The 15,716-nt window shown below is 51.6% G+C and overlaps 1 protein-coding gene across 1 annotated transcript; it reads right to left on the reverse strand.

Moving 5' to 3' along the window:
• Positions 1-7,876: 7,876 nt before the first annotated feature.
• On the reverse strand, positions 7,877-9,975 carry Gfra4 (GDNF family receptor alpha 4). Its single transcript, XM_075962715.1, has 5 exons — positions 9,563-9,975; positions 9,406-9,515; positions 9,187-9,321; positions 8,313-8,404; positions 7,877-8,191 (listed from the first exon to the last, which is right to left on the reverse strand). Exons 1-5 carry the CDS (start codon positions 9,973-9,975, stop codon positions 8,141-8,143), a joined length of 801 nt encoding a protein of 266 aa, XP_075818830.1. The 3' UTR covers positions 7,877-8,140.
• Between the last annotated feature and the right edge of the window lie 5,741 nt (positions 9,976-15,716).

The raw sequence follows: 15,716 nt of genomic DNA on the forward strand, positions 1-15,716 counted from the left end.
GCCACCCAAACGGTCCAGTGGGTAGACTTCCTCCAGGCTTCAGCCCTAGCGCATGGATGCCATCCTCTGGCTACTGTCTTATGTTTCGTCTTATTTATTTTATTTTATTTTTGTGAGGCTACTTCCATTCACACAGCCTTGTCTGAAGGCCTCCTGGGTGCCCAGCTTCACTGTATTCGGGTAAACGTCGTATATGTTAGTGCCCTAGCACACAGTACACACTGCCAGTGCTAGGAGTTGCAGAATGAGATCATTGAAAATGGGAAGTCACAAGTGAGTGGGCACTCATAGGGAGGATAAGACCAGTGTTCAAAAGCCAGGGTGCTTGAGAAGGGGTGGGCGCCTGGAATGGGCATGTGGCAGCAACCAGCTAGAGAACTTTGAAAGTTGGGAGCCACCAGCAGGATAATCCCCTAGTGGACCAGTAACTGGGCAGACTGAGGCAGAGGAGTGTTGGTGGCTCAAGGCCAGCCTGGGCTACATGCTGTCATGAACAAAACCTTAGCAGAGACACTGCTGTTGGTTTACCCAGTTTTGCTGGTAGAACTATTGTTCTACAGTACCGAGGCTCTGAACACTAGGTTGGGGCCACACTGAGCTGTGGCTGATGAGACATTGGGAACGTGCTGACACCCAACTTATACACATTGAATGTTTTCATTTGGGCCTTCCCTGGAATTCGCGGGTTAAAGACTTGGAAGGAACAGGGTTCTTGAGCTACCACTTGTTTACATGCAAACCACCTGGTCAGCAAGAGCTATTTTGGGTTTTGTTGCTAAATATTTCTTCCCGGGGAGAAATGTAAACAGTGCCTGTCCCTTCAAAGGTCCCAACAAACAAACGAGGAAGGATTCCACCGAAGTTCACTAGGAAACCAATGAGTTTATTGGGCTTTCTTGCAAAACATAGATGAGGGGTTACTTGCAGAAGTGTGGGGGTCCTCCCCTTAACAACCCATACCTGAAAAAGCCTTAGCCAGCAGGGGTGAGGGCTTCCCCATAGCCACATAGATGGAGATTCCACTCTAGTTTTCCCAGACAGACAGACAGACAGACAGACGGATTGATGTAGTGTGTGTGATAGCCCCTTTCACCAGGCTGCATGCAGTTAAGGCAGAGTTGCATACAACAGGTGGTAGGTGTCTCTGGATTTCTGTTGCTGTGAAGAGACACCATGACCATAGCAACTCTTATAAAGCAAACCATTTAACAGAGGTAGCAGCTGACAGTTTCAGAAGTTTAGTCCATTACCATGGTGGGGAGCATGGCAGCTGGGAGTGGAGTGGTGTGCAAGCAGACAGGGTGCTGGAAAAGGTGCTGAGAATTCTTACATCTAGACAAGCAGGCCACAGGAAGTGATCTGAGACACTGGGTGTGGCTTGAGCATATATGACAGCTCAAAGGCCGCTTCCACAGTGACACACTTCCTCCATGAAGGCCGCACCTACTCCAGCAAGGCCACACCCCCTAGTACTGCCACTCCCTTTGGGGACCATTTTTTTTTTCAAACTACGACAGGAGGGAAACTCAGGTGAGAATCTCAGGCCCTATTCCACCTGTCTATGCTGGGATGTAAGTTGTCAACAAACCCAAATGGGATGATCTTTTGTAAGGACACAGCTGAGTGCCCCAGTAGGGTGGTTGGCTCAGAGGACACTCACTACAGCCTTGTATCGATGAAAGGCAGGCTCTGACTGAAATGAGGGACTTGGAGAACCATGCAGATTCCGGCAGTGGGGAAAGGAAATAGCAACAGGCAGACAGCTGCGAGGCCCTGGCAGGTGGGAGGTTGTTAGGTTAACAACTTGGAAAGCAAACCAACAATTTTTAGCTAGAGAAGTAATTCTCAACCTGTGGGGGTCATATATCCAATATCTTGCGTATCATATATTAACATTACAATTCATAACAGTAGCAAAATTACAGTTACATAGTATTGCTGAAATAATTTTATGGTTGGGGTTATAACATGAGGAACTATATTATAGGGTCACAGCATTAGGAAGGTTGAGACCCACTGAGCTAGGGGGAGAAAAGTTGAAGATAACTATACTTGATTGATTTTTAAAAAAAATATCAATTTTTATTTTGTGTGTATGGGAATTTTGCTCACATGTATGTCTGTGCACGTGTGTATATGGGTATTTTGCCTGCATGTACGTCTGTGCACGTGTGTATGGGTATTTTGCCCGCATGTATGTCTGTGCACGTGTGTGTATGGGTATTTTGCCCGCATGTATGTCTGTGCACATGTGTGTATGGGTATTTTGCCCACATGTATGTCTGTGCACGTGTGTGTATGGGTATTTTGCCCGCATGTACGTCTGTGCACATGTGTGTATGGGTATTTTGCCCGCATGTATGTCTGTGCACATGTGTGTATGGGTATTTTGCCCGCATGTATGTCTGTGCACATGTGTGCAGTGCCCACAGAGGCCAGAGGGAGTAGTCTGATCCCCTGGAACTAATTACAGATGGTTGTTACTCACTGTTTAGGTGCTGGAAACTGAACCCAGGCCCTCTGGAAGAGCAGCCAGCATGCCTAACCACTGAGCCAATCTCTCCAGCCCTGACAGGACCTCATGTAGTCCAGGCTGGCCTCAATTTTGCTTTGTAGCCAAGAAATAGCCTTGAGCTTTGATCCTTCTGTCCCCGCTGTGCTGCCTTGAGTAAGCCAGGCGTTGAGTTCTATGCCAGGTACAGTAGCTCACGCCTAGAACCCTAGGACTTCATCTTTATACAGGTTTGCTTTTATTCATGTGTGTGTGTTTGCATGTATGTAGGAGCACCGTGTGTGTGCAGTGCCTACAGAATCCAAAACAGAGTACATGATACCCTGGGATGGTGATACCCTGCGATGGGAATTACAATTATGAGGCACCATGCAAGTTCTGGGAACCAAACCCAGTAGGTGTTTGACTGGTAAGCCATCTCTCTATCCCCAACCCCAGCATTTTGGAGACTGAGGCAGGGAGATGATGCCAAGTTTGAGATCATCTTGTGTTATGTAATGAGTTCAAGGCCAGTCTCAGCTACAGAGTGGGACCCTGTCTAGAAAAGGAAGTGGAGAGCTGGCTCAGCAGTGATGAGCACGTGCTGTTCTTGCAGAGGATGAAGGCCAGGTTCACAGCACCCTTGCTGGGCAGCTCATATTGCCTTTAATGCAGCTCCAGAGGATCCTAAGCCTCCTCCTGGCCTCCAAGGGTGCCTGCACTCATGTACACAGATATACAAATTCACACATAATCTTAAAAGAGAATATCTTTTAAAGGAGACATTGAATTCTAAAATTGGTGAGTTTGTAAACAGAAAGTAAAGACGGGAAGGGAGTCCTGAAATCCAGGGGCTTGCTGTGTAGGAAAACCTCTGCTTCTAGTCTCCAAACAGGAAGTGCTAGAAGCAGCAAAGTCACCTGTGACTGCACCTCATGGTAAAAATCACAGAAAGCATGAGTTCCCACTTGAAACTCAGCCACCACCTTGAAAAAATTGTGAAGGAAGCAAAGAACGAAGCGTGCATGAAGACTGTCAGGAAATAGCTATGCGCACTCTCTGCTTAGAAACAAATATAGAAAGGTGGTTCGCACTGTAGGTGTAGATCAGTGGCTGAGCACTTGTCCAGCATACGCAAGGCCCTGGGAGGGGAGAGGGAGGGAAGGGAACGGAAGGGGGCACTGCTAGTGAGGATGGGAAAGACCATTCTGATCGTGTGACAACTGGGGATGCAGCTTCCTGCAGAGAACAGGTATGTGGGTATCCTGGAGCTGAGCCTGCCAAAGGAGCAGCAGGTGGGGCTCCCTTGGCTGGTGTGAAGTGGGCTGAAGAGCTGTGCAGTTGAGGGCGGGGCTCACCATGGCTGGTGTGAAGTGGGCTGAAGGGCTGTGCAGTTGAGGGCGGGGCTCACCATGGCTGGTGTGAAGTGGGCTGAAGGGCTGTGCAGTTGAGGGTGGGGCTCACCGTGGCTGGTGTGAAGTGGGCTGAAGGGCTGTGCAGTTGAGGGTGGGGCTCACCGTGGCTGGTGTGAAGTGGGCTGAAGGGCTGTGCAGTTGAGGGTGGGGCTCACCATGGCTGGTGTGAAGTGGGCTGAAGGGCTGTGCAGTTGAGGCTAAGCCGGTCTGAGTTGCTGGGTCAGTTTTTGTTTCTTCCAGGCTGCTTGATTGCTCTCTGTGCTTGTAGGTTGCTCAGACTGAGTCTGTTCCAAGAAGTTGAGTCTGGGGGGAGGAGGAGGGTGGCTGTCTTTGCAGCTGGGCTTGCCTGACAGCGACTCAACAGCCTTTACAGCAGCTCTGTAGTCTTAGGAAAGGCGGGCGGGGGCTAGTGAATTTGGTCAGTTTCAGGGACTTTCTGAAGCTGTTTGAGTTTACAAGTTTCCCTGCAGGATGGAGTCTCACCTCCTTGTAAACATCCTGCCCTAAAATATCCTGCTGTTTGACTTCTCTCTGGCATCCTATGCCTTCAGAAGTTTGCCTCCAAGCCAGGAGATTTTTCACCTCAGAGGAAGCGGCTACAAAACATCCCAGCACCCATGAGTTAAGCTTTCTAGGTTGCTCAAGTCCTGCCCTTAAAGTTTCGTATTTTACCATCTTAATTTTTCTCTACACCCTTGGTCTGGGAACTCATTTGGTTCCTCATTTTGTTTGGCATTATGAGAAAAGGTCTCACTACACAACCAGTCTTCCTCAAACTCATCTGCTTGCTTCAGCCTCCTGAATACTGAGATGGCCAGTGGAACTTACCGTCTGACTCACTCAAGTGTAAGGGGATGTGTATTACCACTCTGGCTGGGGAGGGGGGTCCCTGACGGAGGTGTTGGCAGCTTTAAGAGGAAAGGTTTCCCCAAAGCAAGTCATACAGCTCTGAAGGGAGAGGTACCTGGCAGTTGGAAGTCGCACTACACAACAAACATCATACAAGACATTTACTGGGAGTGCTACCTCTGCTTGGGTGAAAGGCAGCAGGGAACTGAGCAGGGGACAGACTTATACAGGATTTCTTAGGGGAGGAGTTTGCCAGGGTGGAGACTGCCAGGGTGGGGATTGGTGAGATTTCAAGCCCAGCCCAGGGATTGGTGGGTTTTCAGGCTCAGGGATTTGTGGGGTTTGGCGGGTTTCAAATCCGGAAGTAGGCCCTTTTTAACCTACAATGTGGACCTCGCAGAGAAACCTGACCTAACTAGTCTGCAGCCCCACAGCCATGCCCCTGCCACCTTTGCTAGGCATGCCAAGTTCACTGACCAAGTCACTGTTGTCAGGAACCACCCAGAAACTGTGCTGCCAATGCCCTAGCTTTCTAGGATTTTGTCAACAGAATTCATAATTTCTCGTTACAAAAACCAGTAGGCAGAAATAACTTATTCAGACCTAGCAATCTAGAGATTTTCCCTGCATCTCACCGCCAATTGGCAGATTCTGTGTAAGGAGGGGAAGGGAACAAGAGCAGTCAATCATTATGGGGCTCAGGTTCGCCCAGGGTCCGGTGGTCAGTCCCGTTTGTGAGAGTTGTGATATCTATGTTTCTCTCGTTACCATACCATCCCGCTTGCTCCCCCCTCCCACTTCTGTGTATGGTCTCTGTCCCCTATCCGTTTCATCGGCCAGAGCCCACATTTTCCTGCAAAAGTGAGCTGGTTTAATGAACCTAGCTATCTCTCCCTGACTCATTTAGGGAGTGTGGAGGAAGGGTAAGCAGTGATTTCCACATCAACTTTGCACCTGGCTGCTGGGACCCACGCCAGAGGAGCATACATGAGCCGTGAAGTTTCCACCAATAAATCTATGGATGCTTCTAGCACCTGTCTTCCTACCTCAGCCTCACCTATGCCACCTGCCAGCTGCCAAATCAATGCCGAGAGCAGGTAACAGAGACCCAGGCACGGGGCCAGGACCACGGCCCTAGAACATGTACACAGGACCGCTTCCTGGCAGAGCACTAACCGCTGTGATGGAGGGGAGATAGGAAGGATGAGGCTGGACTCAGCCTTACGGCATCTGGCCAAACGGCACCCTACATAAACCAGGACCTTGACGTAAAAGTAGATGAAACCCAACAAGCAAACAGGCAATTCTCCTAGTTTCCTGGGACTTGTGTACATTTTCCAGTTGTGGTAGTTTAGAAAAATAGTTTGTTCTCACCATTCTGGCAGAGCTGTACCTCTCTGGGGCCTCTGGGGATCCGGGCTCTGTGTCCTTTAAGTCCAGTGGCTCTGGGTATCACCTCCCTTCCCTAAGACTTTTGATAGAGTGATTGCTGGGCTCTGCCTGTCCTTGAACTACCTCCCTCTGCACTGATTGTATAAAGGAGACTTAAGGTGTGTGTCGGGCCTGCTTGGGTAGCCCAGCCCTCCTCAAGATCTAGAAGGCAATCACACCTGTACTATATGAAGTGGACTCTTTGGCCCCACTGTGTGATACTATGCAGGTGCTTGGCCTTAGGATAGGGACACCAGCTACTGTGAAAGTCCAGTATTTTCACTTCATGTTCCTGTTAGTTTGGAAGACTTATGTCTACACTTTCTACCCAGAACTGTAGTTTTATTTAGAATCATTCCCACTTTGGGGGGGAGGGTTGAGACAGTGTTTCTCTGCATAGCTCTGGCTGTCCTCTGTAAACCAGGCTGGCCTCAAACCCAGACATCTGCTAACTTCTGCCTCCCCAGTGCTGGGATTAAAGGTGTATGCTACCCAGCCTCGTTTCCACTTTTTAAAAATGCCTACAGATGTCTCATTGGTTAAGAGCATTGCAAAGGATCTGGATTCAATTCCTAGCACCCACATCAAGTACCTCACAGCCTCCCAGAACTGCAGTTTCAGGCCCTCTAGTGCCCTCTCCTGGGCTCCGTAGGTACTGCATGCACGTGGTGCACATATGTACAAGCAGGCACACACAGGAAATAAAATTTTGGTGTTTACATTTTATTCTAAATACTCAGGTCAAACAAGCAGTGGAGTTGAGCACACTCAGATAAGGAAGTCATTCAACAGACATCCATTCTATGTCGAAGCCACCTGGTGGCTGTAGGAGGCTGGGCCAAGTGGTGCTTCCCTGCCTCCCTGGCCCTGGCACAGCCTCTCCCCACCTGCACTGCAGGTGTCCACTTCCGTGCAGGTGGGCAAGGGTATTCTCTCCTATTTGTGACGTGAGTAGAGTCTGCTCTACTCACTCTGCCAACTCCTTCTTTGGGAAACCATCCCTCTTACACTTGGTGACCAGCTGGCTGTGACTCTCTTCAGGAAAAGGCCCATGACCACCCTGGGCCATCAGGGATTGGTGCCTTTTCTCTGCCGAGATGTTAAGAGAGCCTAAAGCTCAGGCACGGAGGCATCTGAACCTACCCCTCAGTGGGGCTCTCCTAGCTACTGAGCAGCTGTGTGAAGACGAGCAATCTCAAGTCTTTTTGAACTCTGGAGACAGATGTGACGTGCTCACCCCAGTCTGACCTGTATACAGGTTATGGGAAGGAGCTGGCTGTTAACACCAGCTGTGAGTGTGCAATGGAGCTGCAACACATGCCCTCAGTCTAGTGGGTAGCTGCTCTTCTAGAGACAGGTATACGCATCCTTGGGTATTCCGGCTCAAGAGGAGTTCTGGGGGCATCCAAGACCACACAGGTCTCCACGTTTCCACCGCAACAGAAGACAGAAACACAAGGTTGGTCTCAGTGCACATGGGTTTATTGAGCTGCTATTCTAGGGAAACCATAAGGGAAGAGGCTGTGCAGCCAGTAGGATGCTGGTTGGGTGGTAGGGGAGAGACTGAGTCTTCAATGCCTACACAGCAGCTTGTCACAGGTGGCAAGCAATGCCGCTGGTCGTCCTGGGGCACGGGCAAGGCTTAATGGTGAGCAATGGCTGACTGGGAGGGTATTCGGGCTGCAGTGCTTCATCTGCTTGGAAGAGGGCAGCTCCAAATTCTAAGAGTTGGGGTAGTCTCTGCCCTGCTCTATAAGCCGTGGGGGCCCGGTGAGGTGACCATCTCAAGGATGGGGAAGAAAACAACCAAGACACCTACTGACGGGGAACCCGAGGCTTCTCAGTGGGACCCTAGCCTCCAGCCCGCAACCCAGGGGAGATGTATGAGACCTGAGGGCAAGGAAGTTTCACTTCTGCGAGCAGTGGGCTGTGCTGTCCACGGGCCACCTCCTAATCAGAGCAGGGCCTGGAGAGCCAGAGCAGTGAGTACGGACATGGAGGACACCTAGGGGGTGAGGACAAAATGGGGCTGCCGCTCCCTCCATCACCTCTCAAGCCACTCATGCCCCCACCTTGGCCTGCCGGGTAAGGAGAGTGCAAATTCCCCATCCTCTCCCCATACCTACCTGTGGGAAACAATGCCCAGTATTCCGGTAGGGCTTCATCCAGTCCTGCAGAACTGAGGGCCACAAAGGGTTAAAGGCTTGCACGGCACCATCTATGGAGTGGAGACATCCGGAGAAGGCTTGGTCAGGAAGCCCTAGAAAAGGGCCCCCCTCCTTTGGGACAAACTGAGACACTCCCTGGATCTGCGAGGCATGGCCAGAGAATGGAAGAAGCATGCTACAGGATGGCTGTGCCCCACAAAATGCTAGCCCTCATCCTCACAGGAGAGGCTGACAAATGTCACCCCTCTTTACAGGTGAACGCAATCACCATTAGTAAGAGTTTAACTCTCAGCTACTAAGCGACAGACAGCAACTTCATACAGGCTCCCAGAACTCTGGAATTAAGCCATTCCACCCCGAGGCGTGAACAGCAGTGTAAGTGAAGAAGACTGAGGAAAGAACATCCTCATTGGTACCAGAGTGGGAAGCTCAGCCAACTAATTCTAGGCTCATCCCTTCCGGCCTCTAGCGACCCCTTGACACCTAAAATTCTCTTGCGATCTACGATCTGGAAACAGCAGCTACTCAAAAAAATGTCAGTTTCCTTACATCAGAAAGGGGCTCACATTAGCCAGCAAGATGGCTCAGCAGGTAAAGAAAGGCACTTGCCACCAAAACTGACGACCCTAGTTCTACCCCGGGGGACCCACACAGTGGAAGGATAGACTCCTACAAGTTGTCATCTGACTCCTGTCCGTAATAGAATGTGCACAGGGCCCCTAACCCAACTCAAATAAATAAAACAACGTAAACATTTTAGGGGTTCCCCACGGGCCAGGCGGCTTGGACTGGGCCGTAGACATCCGTGGCTCCCGGCTCTCCAGCCCCTCACCCAAGCAGGGATTCCTTGTAAAGAGCTTGCGGAAGGCTTCGCACTCTTCCAGCCGGTTTCCGCTGTCCCCACAGCCGCACCAGGGCGCGACGCGCGCGCTCACGTTGTCCAGGTAGTTGGGGGTGATCGCTGTGCCTGTAGGGACCCCAGGGAGCGGTGATGGGCTCCCCGAGTCTGCCCCCCCCCCGCCGGAGCCCGCCGGAGCCCGCCTGGCCCTACCTATGAGGCCCGCATAGGCGAGGCGACAACGAAGACCCCGCTCCTCCGGGCAGCTGTCGCGGGAGCCGGGCGCAGGAGCGCACGAGGCCTGGAAGGCAAGGAAGCGAGGCCTGCGCGCCCGGACGGCCATGAGCGGCCCAGCCCGTCCCGCACGCACCTGCACAGGCGGCTACGCTCGCAGCGATCCCGGACCTGCAGGCACGAGGGCGGCGCCGGCCTGGGGCCCGCGAACGCGCAGGCCGGAGCGAAAGTTTGGCGCCGGCGCTCGGCGCACGCCGGGCTCTCGCACCGGCAAAAGAGCAGCGCGTGCGTGAGCGCCGGAGGCCCGCGGGCGAAGAAGCGGCGCAGAGCGCGGCGGCAGCGGGAGCGCACGCAGCCCCCGGGTCCGCTCCAGTCCTCGGGCGCCGCCCGGCCAAGGCATTGTGCCACATACTCTGAGCGCAGCTGCTGGCACTGCGCGTCTGCTGTGCACGCCTCGGCCGCGGCCACGCAGCGATTCCCGCCGGTGGAGCTCGCAGACCCTGGTGAGGGACAGGCAGGCTGCAGTCCTCTGTGCTTGGTTCTCCCCATTCCGCACTACGGAATTTGGGGGTGCCCAAACCCAAGGGCACCATAGGTGTGACTGGGCTTCATCCTGAGGAAGGGGTATGAGCGGGTCCTAGGGATATCTACCCATTGTTGTGGATGCAACACTAGGAGGCTGGGCCTGACCTTTCCCCAGAATCTGAGGTCCAGCATCCTCCACCATCTCCAGAACTGCCGCACGCTTGCACAGAAGTTCTATTGGGCTCCTTCCATCCTCCCCAGCTCCACCGGGCAGGACACTGGGGCCAACTGATTGAGCTACTGGATACTGGAAATGGCATCCCTCATCCTCCTTTAGACACACTAACGTTCCCTTCTCTGACACATGGAAACCCCTTGGGTGAATCTATAGATTTCTGTTCCTCCTATCCTGACCTGTACTTCCTGCCCCTGTGTCAGGTACTTCTTCATGGGTCTGAGTCTAACCTATCCTGCTCCACTGAACTCTGGTTCTGGACCAGCAAAGGGGGTTCTGGGCATCGGATTCACTGGAAGGGTACTGCAGGTTGAGCGCATTCAGGCCCTGGCGTCCAGATGTGGATTCAGACAGATGGCAGGCTGTAGTCCTTCCTAAGAACAGACCTGGACATTCGTCAGTAGTTTCAGTGAAGTTACAGGTAAGTGACAGATGCCAACCCATTCGGGGAAAAGAGAGCACTTAATCCTTCACGTCAGAAGCTGGTAGACCTGGCGGCTGTGTCCAGACTTGCCACTGAACACATCTAAATCCGGACAAACCAGGAGGTCTGCAAACACTAAGAACCGAGTCTCCAAACTCAGGCTTGGCATCCCAGGCTCTAAAAACTGTCCAGCCTGGCCTCTCATCCATCACCCTTAAAGGTGCTCCGCTCCACATGGCACATCTCAACTCTAAGGTCCCCTCTACCTTAAAGCTTACCAGTAGCCATTCTCCACACCTCAGAAAGCAGTCCCTTCCCATGATGCCCCTGGTGGAGAAGGGGCAGCCCTGGAAGGTGGAAGGAACATCAACTATGGGGCACAGAAGAACAAACTCAAAGTCATTGTGGAACTCCCCGGAGCAAGAGCTCTGACGACCATAGGGGGCGGGGAGGAAAGGAAAAGGAAAGTTCCTGGGGCACAGGTATCAAGGCTAGACTTGGGACGGGCGGCTCAGCAGAACCGAAAGCTGGGGTTCCAGGCATTGCACAGCAGGGGCAGAGTGTTAGGGGCCCCTGGCCACAGAGCACAAGCCGTTTTTGAACTTCCGGTCCAGCTCTCCCATTAGTCACCCTCATGCAATCCCACCTTGTCCCTGAGGATTGTGCCAGGGAGGGCAGGGGCCAAGAGCAAGGAGGGGACAGACTCACCCAGCAGCAGCAGTAGCAGCAGGGCAGACTCCAAGCAGCAGGCCATAATGATTGGCAGAGCCCCCGCTGGACAGGTGGTGCCGCCTTTCTAGAACCTCCTAAGCCTGGAGGGCAGCGGGCACCCTGGCGTCTGGACCCACAGGAGTGCCCCGGGCTTTTGAGAGGAAACCACACCCGCTCTTCTCACGTTGTCCCCACCCCCAGGCCATACCTTCAGGCGGATCCAAATGGTCCCAGAGCACTGGATTCAAGCAGTTGGCTCCTAGTAGGAGCAGACCCTCCTGAGAGAGGGGAGTCTTCGTGAAACTCAGAAGTTAAACAAGATTTAAACCTCACAGGTCCGGGAAAGCTGGAATGTGTGAGGACAAGTCGGTGTGTGACTAATGGGAACGCTGGAAGGGACGTTCAAAAACGGCTTGTGCTCTGTGGCCAGAGGCCCCTAACACTCTGCCCCCGCTGTGCAATGCCTGGAACCCCCACTTTAGGTTCAGCGGGGCCACCCCTCCCAAATCTAGACTTGGTACCTGCGCCCCTCCTGGAGGTTGTAGAAGCACCTGTGGAAGGAAGACATCCGTGACAGGCAGGGCTACCTGGGCCGTGCAGAGAGCTCTAAAAGTCATCATCTATGTACCAGTGGGTGTTTGGTGGCACCGGTGCCCCTGTGAGTAGTCCATCGCCATAGGATTTTAAGTAATCCCGATAAACTCATGTATTTGCCAAGCTGGACTTTTGTAGAGTCGTTCTTTGACCCATGGTCAGACCCCTCTCTGGGAGGAGTGGGCACTTGAGTTGCACCTCCCCAAGAAGCCTCACACCCCCACACCCCCATATACCCCTATACACCCCCTCACATCCCCAGACACACTTGGCAACACTCGGCAACTCCAGGAGACCTGTTTCTCCGTGCTGATCCAGTAACTTTAGGAAATCAGTTGTTCTTTTTCTTTCACTCACTGGTTTTACACTTACGGAAATGTAAAGATGTTGATCTCCCCCCACCCCGCCCAGATTCTAAACCCAGCTCTCTGGTGTGGTCATGGCCCGGGGAGCAGCACTAGAGAATTAATACCGGTGCAATGCTGTGACATAAACTACAGACCATTTATATTCTTGATTCCCCACGCATGGCCCTTTCCTGTTCCACGACCGGGGCAAGGTGAGATCTGTAAACCTAGCACTTGGGGAGGTAGAGGCAGAAGGATCAGGAGCTTGTGGCCAGCCTGGGCTACACTGAGATCTTGTTCTCAAAAATCAAAGGTGGCAAAATGGCTCATTGAGCAAAGACTCCTGCCCCCAAGTCTGACCCCCTGAGTTCAGTCTGGACCCATATGGCAGAAGTGAACGAACTCCCTAGAGTCCTCTGACGAGGAATGCTCCCCCGCCACACACATATAATCGATAAAATTGGGGGAGAATTATGTCAGGATCCCACACTGTATTTGCCAAGTCTCCTCCCAAATGAGGCAGTCTTTCAGTATTTTTAAATCTCTATTCTTTCTTTAAACAATAGTGTGTGTGTGTGTGTGTGTGTGTGTGTGTGTGTGTGTGTGTGCGTGCATGTGAGCCCAACGTCATTGTCAGAGCTGTCTCAGCTAGAATGGGCAGCAAGCCCCGGGAGTCCTCCTGTCTTCATCTGCCCATGGGATCGATGCACTCAACTTGTTACAGAATTCCTGTGGGCTTAACTTGGGTTCTCACGTTTGTGTGCGGCTCGACCAACTGAATCATCTCCCCGGGTCCTCTGTAACAGGACTCTTGGTGTTAGCCGAGTTTATCGTGTGGGACTGGTAAAGAACTGATGGTCCAGGGAAAACAGACCGTGTGGAGATGGCAAACGTTTATGGAGCACAAGCTGACACCTAGCCTCAGGATGGGAAGAGAAGCTGAGAGCTGGGAGTCTGTCTGGGGTTCGGGGTGAAGCATCTTGTAAGATTCCCAGTCCTATTTACCTCACCTTCTCACCCAGCTCCTCCCTCCCACCATTCCCGCAAGAAAGGAAGCAGCCATTGCAGGAAGCCCGGCCCAGTTTCCCTGTATATTTTCACTCTCCTTTCCTATCCCACCCTTGCTAAGAGTTCTGGCTAGATGGTTTCTGGACCCTTCCTACTGAGTGACTCTTATATTTTCTTCTGGTCAGATTGAGACACAGCATTGTTTTTTTAAAAAAATTTATTTTTTGTGCCGGGCGGTGGTGGCGCACGCCTTTAATCCCAGCACTCGGGAGGCAGAGGCAGGAGGATCTCTGGGAGTTCGAGGCCAGCTGGTCTGCGAGAGCTAGTTCCGGGACGGGCACCAAAGCTACAGAGAAACCCTGTCTCGAAAAAAAAAAAAAATTATTTTGTGTCTGTGTGTATGCTACCTGAGGCCAGAAGAGGGCACCAGATCCCCTAGAGATGGGGGTTGTGGGCAGCCGATTTGGCTGCTGGGATCTGAACTCCGGGCAGCTGACTTGGTTGCTGGGATCCAAACTCTGGGCCTCTGGAAGAACTCTGCAGGTGCGGATGGGCCGGAACAAGGCAGGGCAGAGCTTGCCAGCTTCTGGAAAGCCCAGGGTAGAATTGCCTCCACGCACTGACCTGGGACCAGGCTTCGGGCTGGCAGTGCACCCAGTCAAGGAGGACTGCATGCTGAGCTAGCAGCCAGCCAGACCAGTCTGGAGTCAATGCAAGCAGACCCGGATATGTTGGAGTCCTGCCAGGCAGAGGATTGGGGTTAGAAGAAAATGTTCACCATGTGTTTTATTCCACTTAATAAAACCTAAGATAGGGGGCTGGAGAGATGGCTCAGTGGTTAAGAGCACCGACTGCTCTTCCAGAGGTCCTGAGTTCAATTCCCAGCAACCACATGGTGGCTCACAGCCATCTATAATGAGACTGGCACTCCCTTCTGGCATGCGGGCACACATGGAAGGCTGTACACATAATAAATAAATCCAAAAAGAAAAAAAATTAAAAAAAAAAACTAAGATAGCCGTTTGCATTGTTATACAGCATTGAGCCTAAAGATGATTTTTCTTCCACAGAGACATCAATTATGACCCAAGACAGGGTGACAGTGTTCCATATGAGCTTGCTGAGCAGAAAAAAAAAAAACTTCCCCAGAGATGCTGCAGTGCACTGTGGGACATACTGTTTACAGAAGGGGCTAGAAGTTTGTGTTTGCAGCTTCCCAAGCTAGTCCCTGTAGCACAGACCACCCCCACACAATCAATGCAAGAAATAGCACAACTGTGTTCCAGCAAAATTCTATTTAAGAACACTAAAGTTTATGCTAATTTTCACATTCATGGCTTTCTGTTTTTAAAGCTATTTAAAATATAAATACAATTCTTAAAGAAGAGGCCTAAAAAAAGCAGTTAGTGGCCTGGACTTGGTCTCTCCACCCCAGTTGGCTCTTTCCTGGGCAAAGGCAGCGAGTAAGCTGGGCTTAGCCCGCTCACCACGGTTGGTTCTTTCCCAAGCAGGCCTTTAGCTGTTGTGTGCCATGATGGAATTTTATAAAAACATCTCCTTCGTTCAAGAGAGACTGAGCTTTGCTGGACCTCACAGCCAAGCCAATATACCATGGGACCACTTAGGACCTAACCTGCTGTCCTGCACCTGCTTGCGTTCCTTCACACCGAGTCGTCTTTGTTTTTGTTTTTCAAGACAGGGTGTACACAATCCTGGCCACCCTGGAACTTGCTTTGTAGACCAGGCTATCCTCAAGCTCACAGAGATCCTCCCGCCTCTGCCTCCCGAGTACTGGGATCAAAGGCATGCACCACCACCGCCTGGCTGCACTGTGTCTTTTAATGAGTGTGAGGTCAGACCACCATTGTTGAAAAGAACAGTTACCACCTTCGTTAGAAAAGATTCAAGTGCACACTCACTTCCCACTGGTGTGCTTGCTCTTCGGGGTGCACCCTCTTGATCCAGGGGTGCAGTTTATCTCATTGAGGGACTTGTCTGGGTGTCCTTTGTGTGATACTGAGAATATTTCTAACAGGCTAGGGATCAAACCCAGGACTTTGTGTACGCTAGGCAAGCACATTCCCAGTTCAGCTCATGCTTCAACTTTTGCTATTTCAGGTTTATTTTATTTTTAACTGTGCACCCCACATGTGTGTGTGGGGGGGGTGCCTATGGAAGCCAGAGGTCTTGGATCTCCTGAAGCTGGAGTTACAAGTGATTACGAACCATCTGATATGTTTGCTAGGAGTTGAACCCTGGTCCTCTGGAAGAGGAATATGTGCTCTTAACAGCCATCTCTCCATTTCCTCATGCTTCGATGTCTTTAACCCTTTTGTAGCCATTCTGTAACCTACATACATGCATACATACATACACACATACATACTATATGATATGCATTATATACACATCATTGGCTAATATTAATAGTTCAAATTGTAATAAA

This window comes from Microtus pennsylvanicus, chromosome 2, assembly GCF_037038515.1.
Source record: "Microtus pennsylvanicus isolate mMicPen1 chromosome 2, mMicPen1.hap1, whole genome shotgun sequence".
Taxonomy (NCBI): Eukaryota; Metazoa; Chordata; class Mammalia; order Rodentia; family Cricetidae; genus Microtus; species Microtus pennsylvanicus.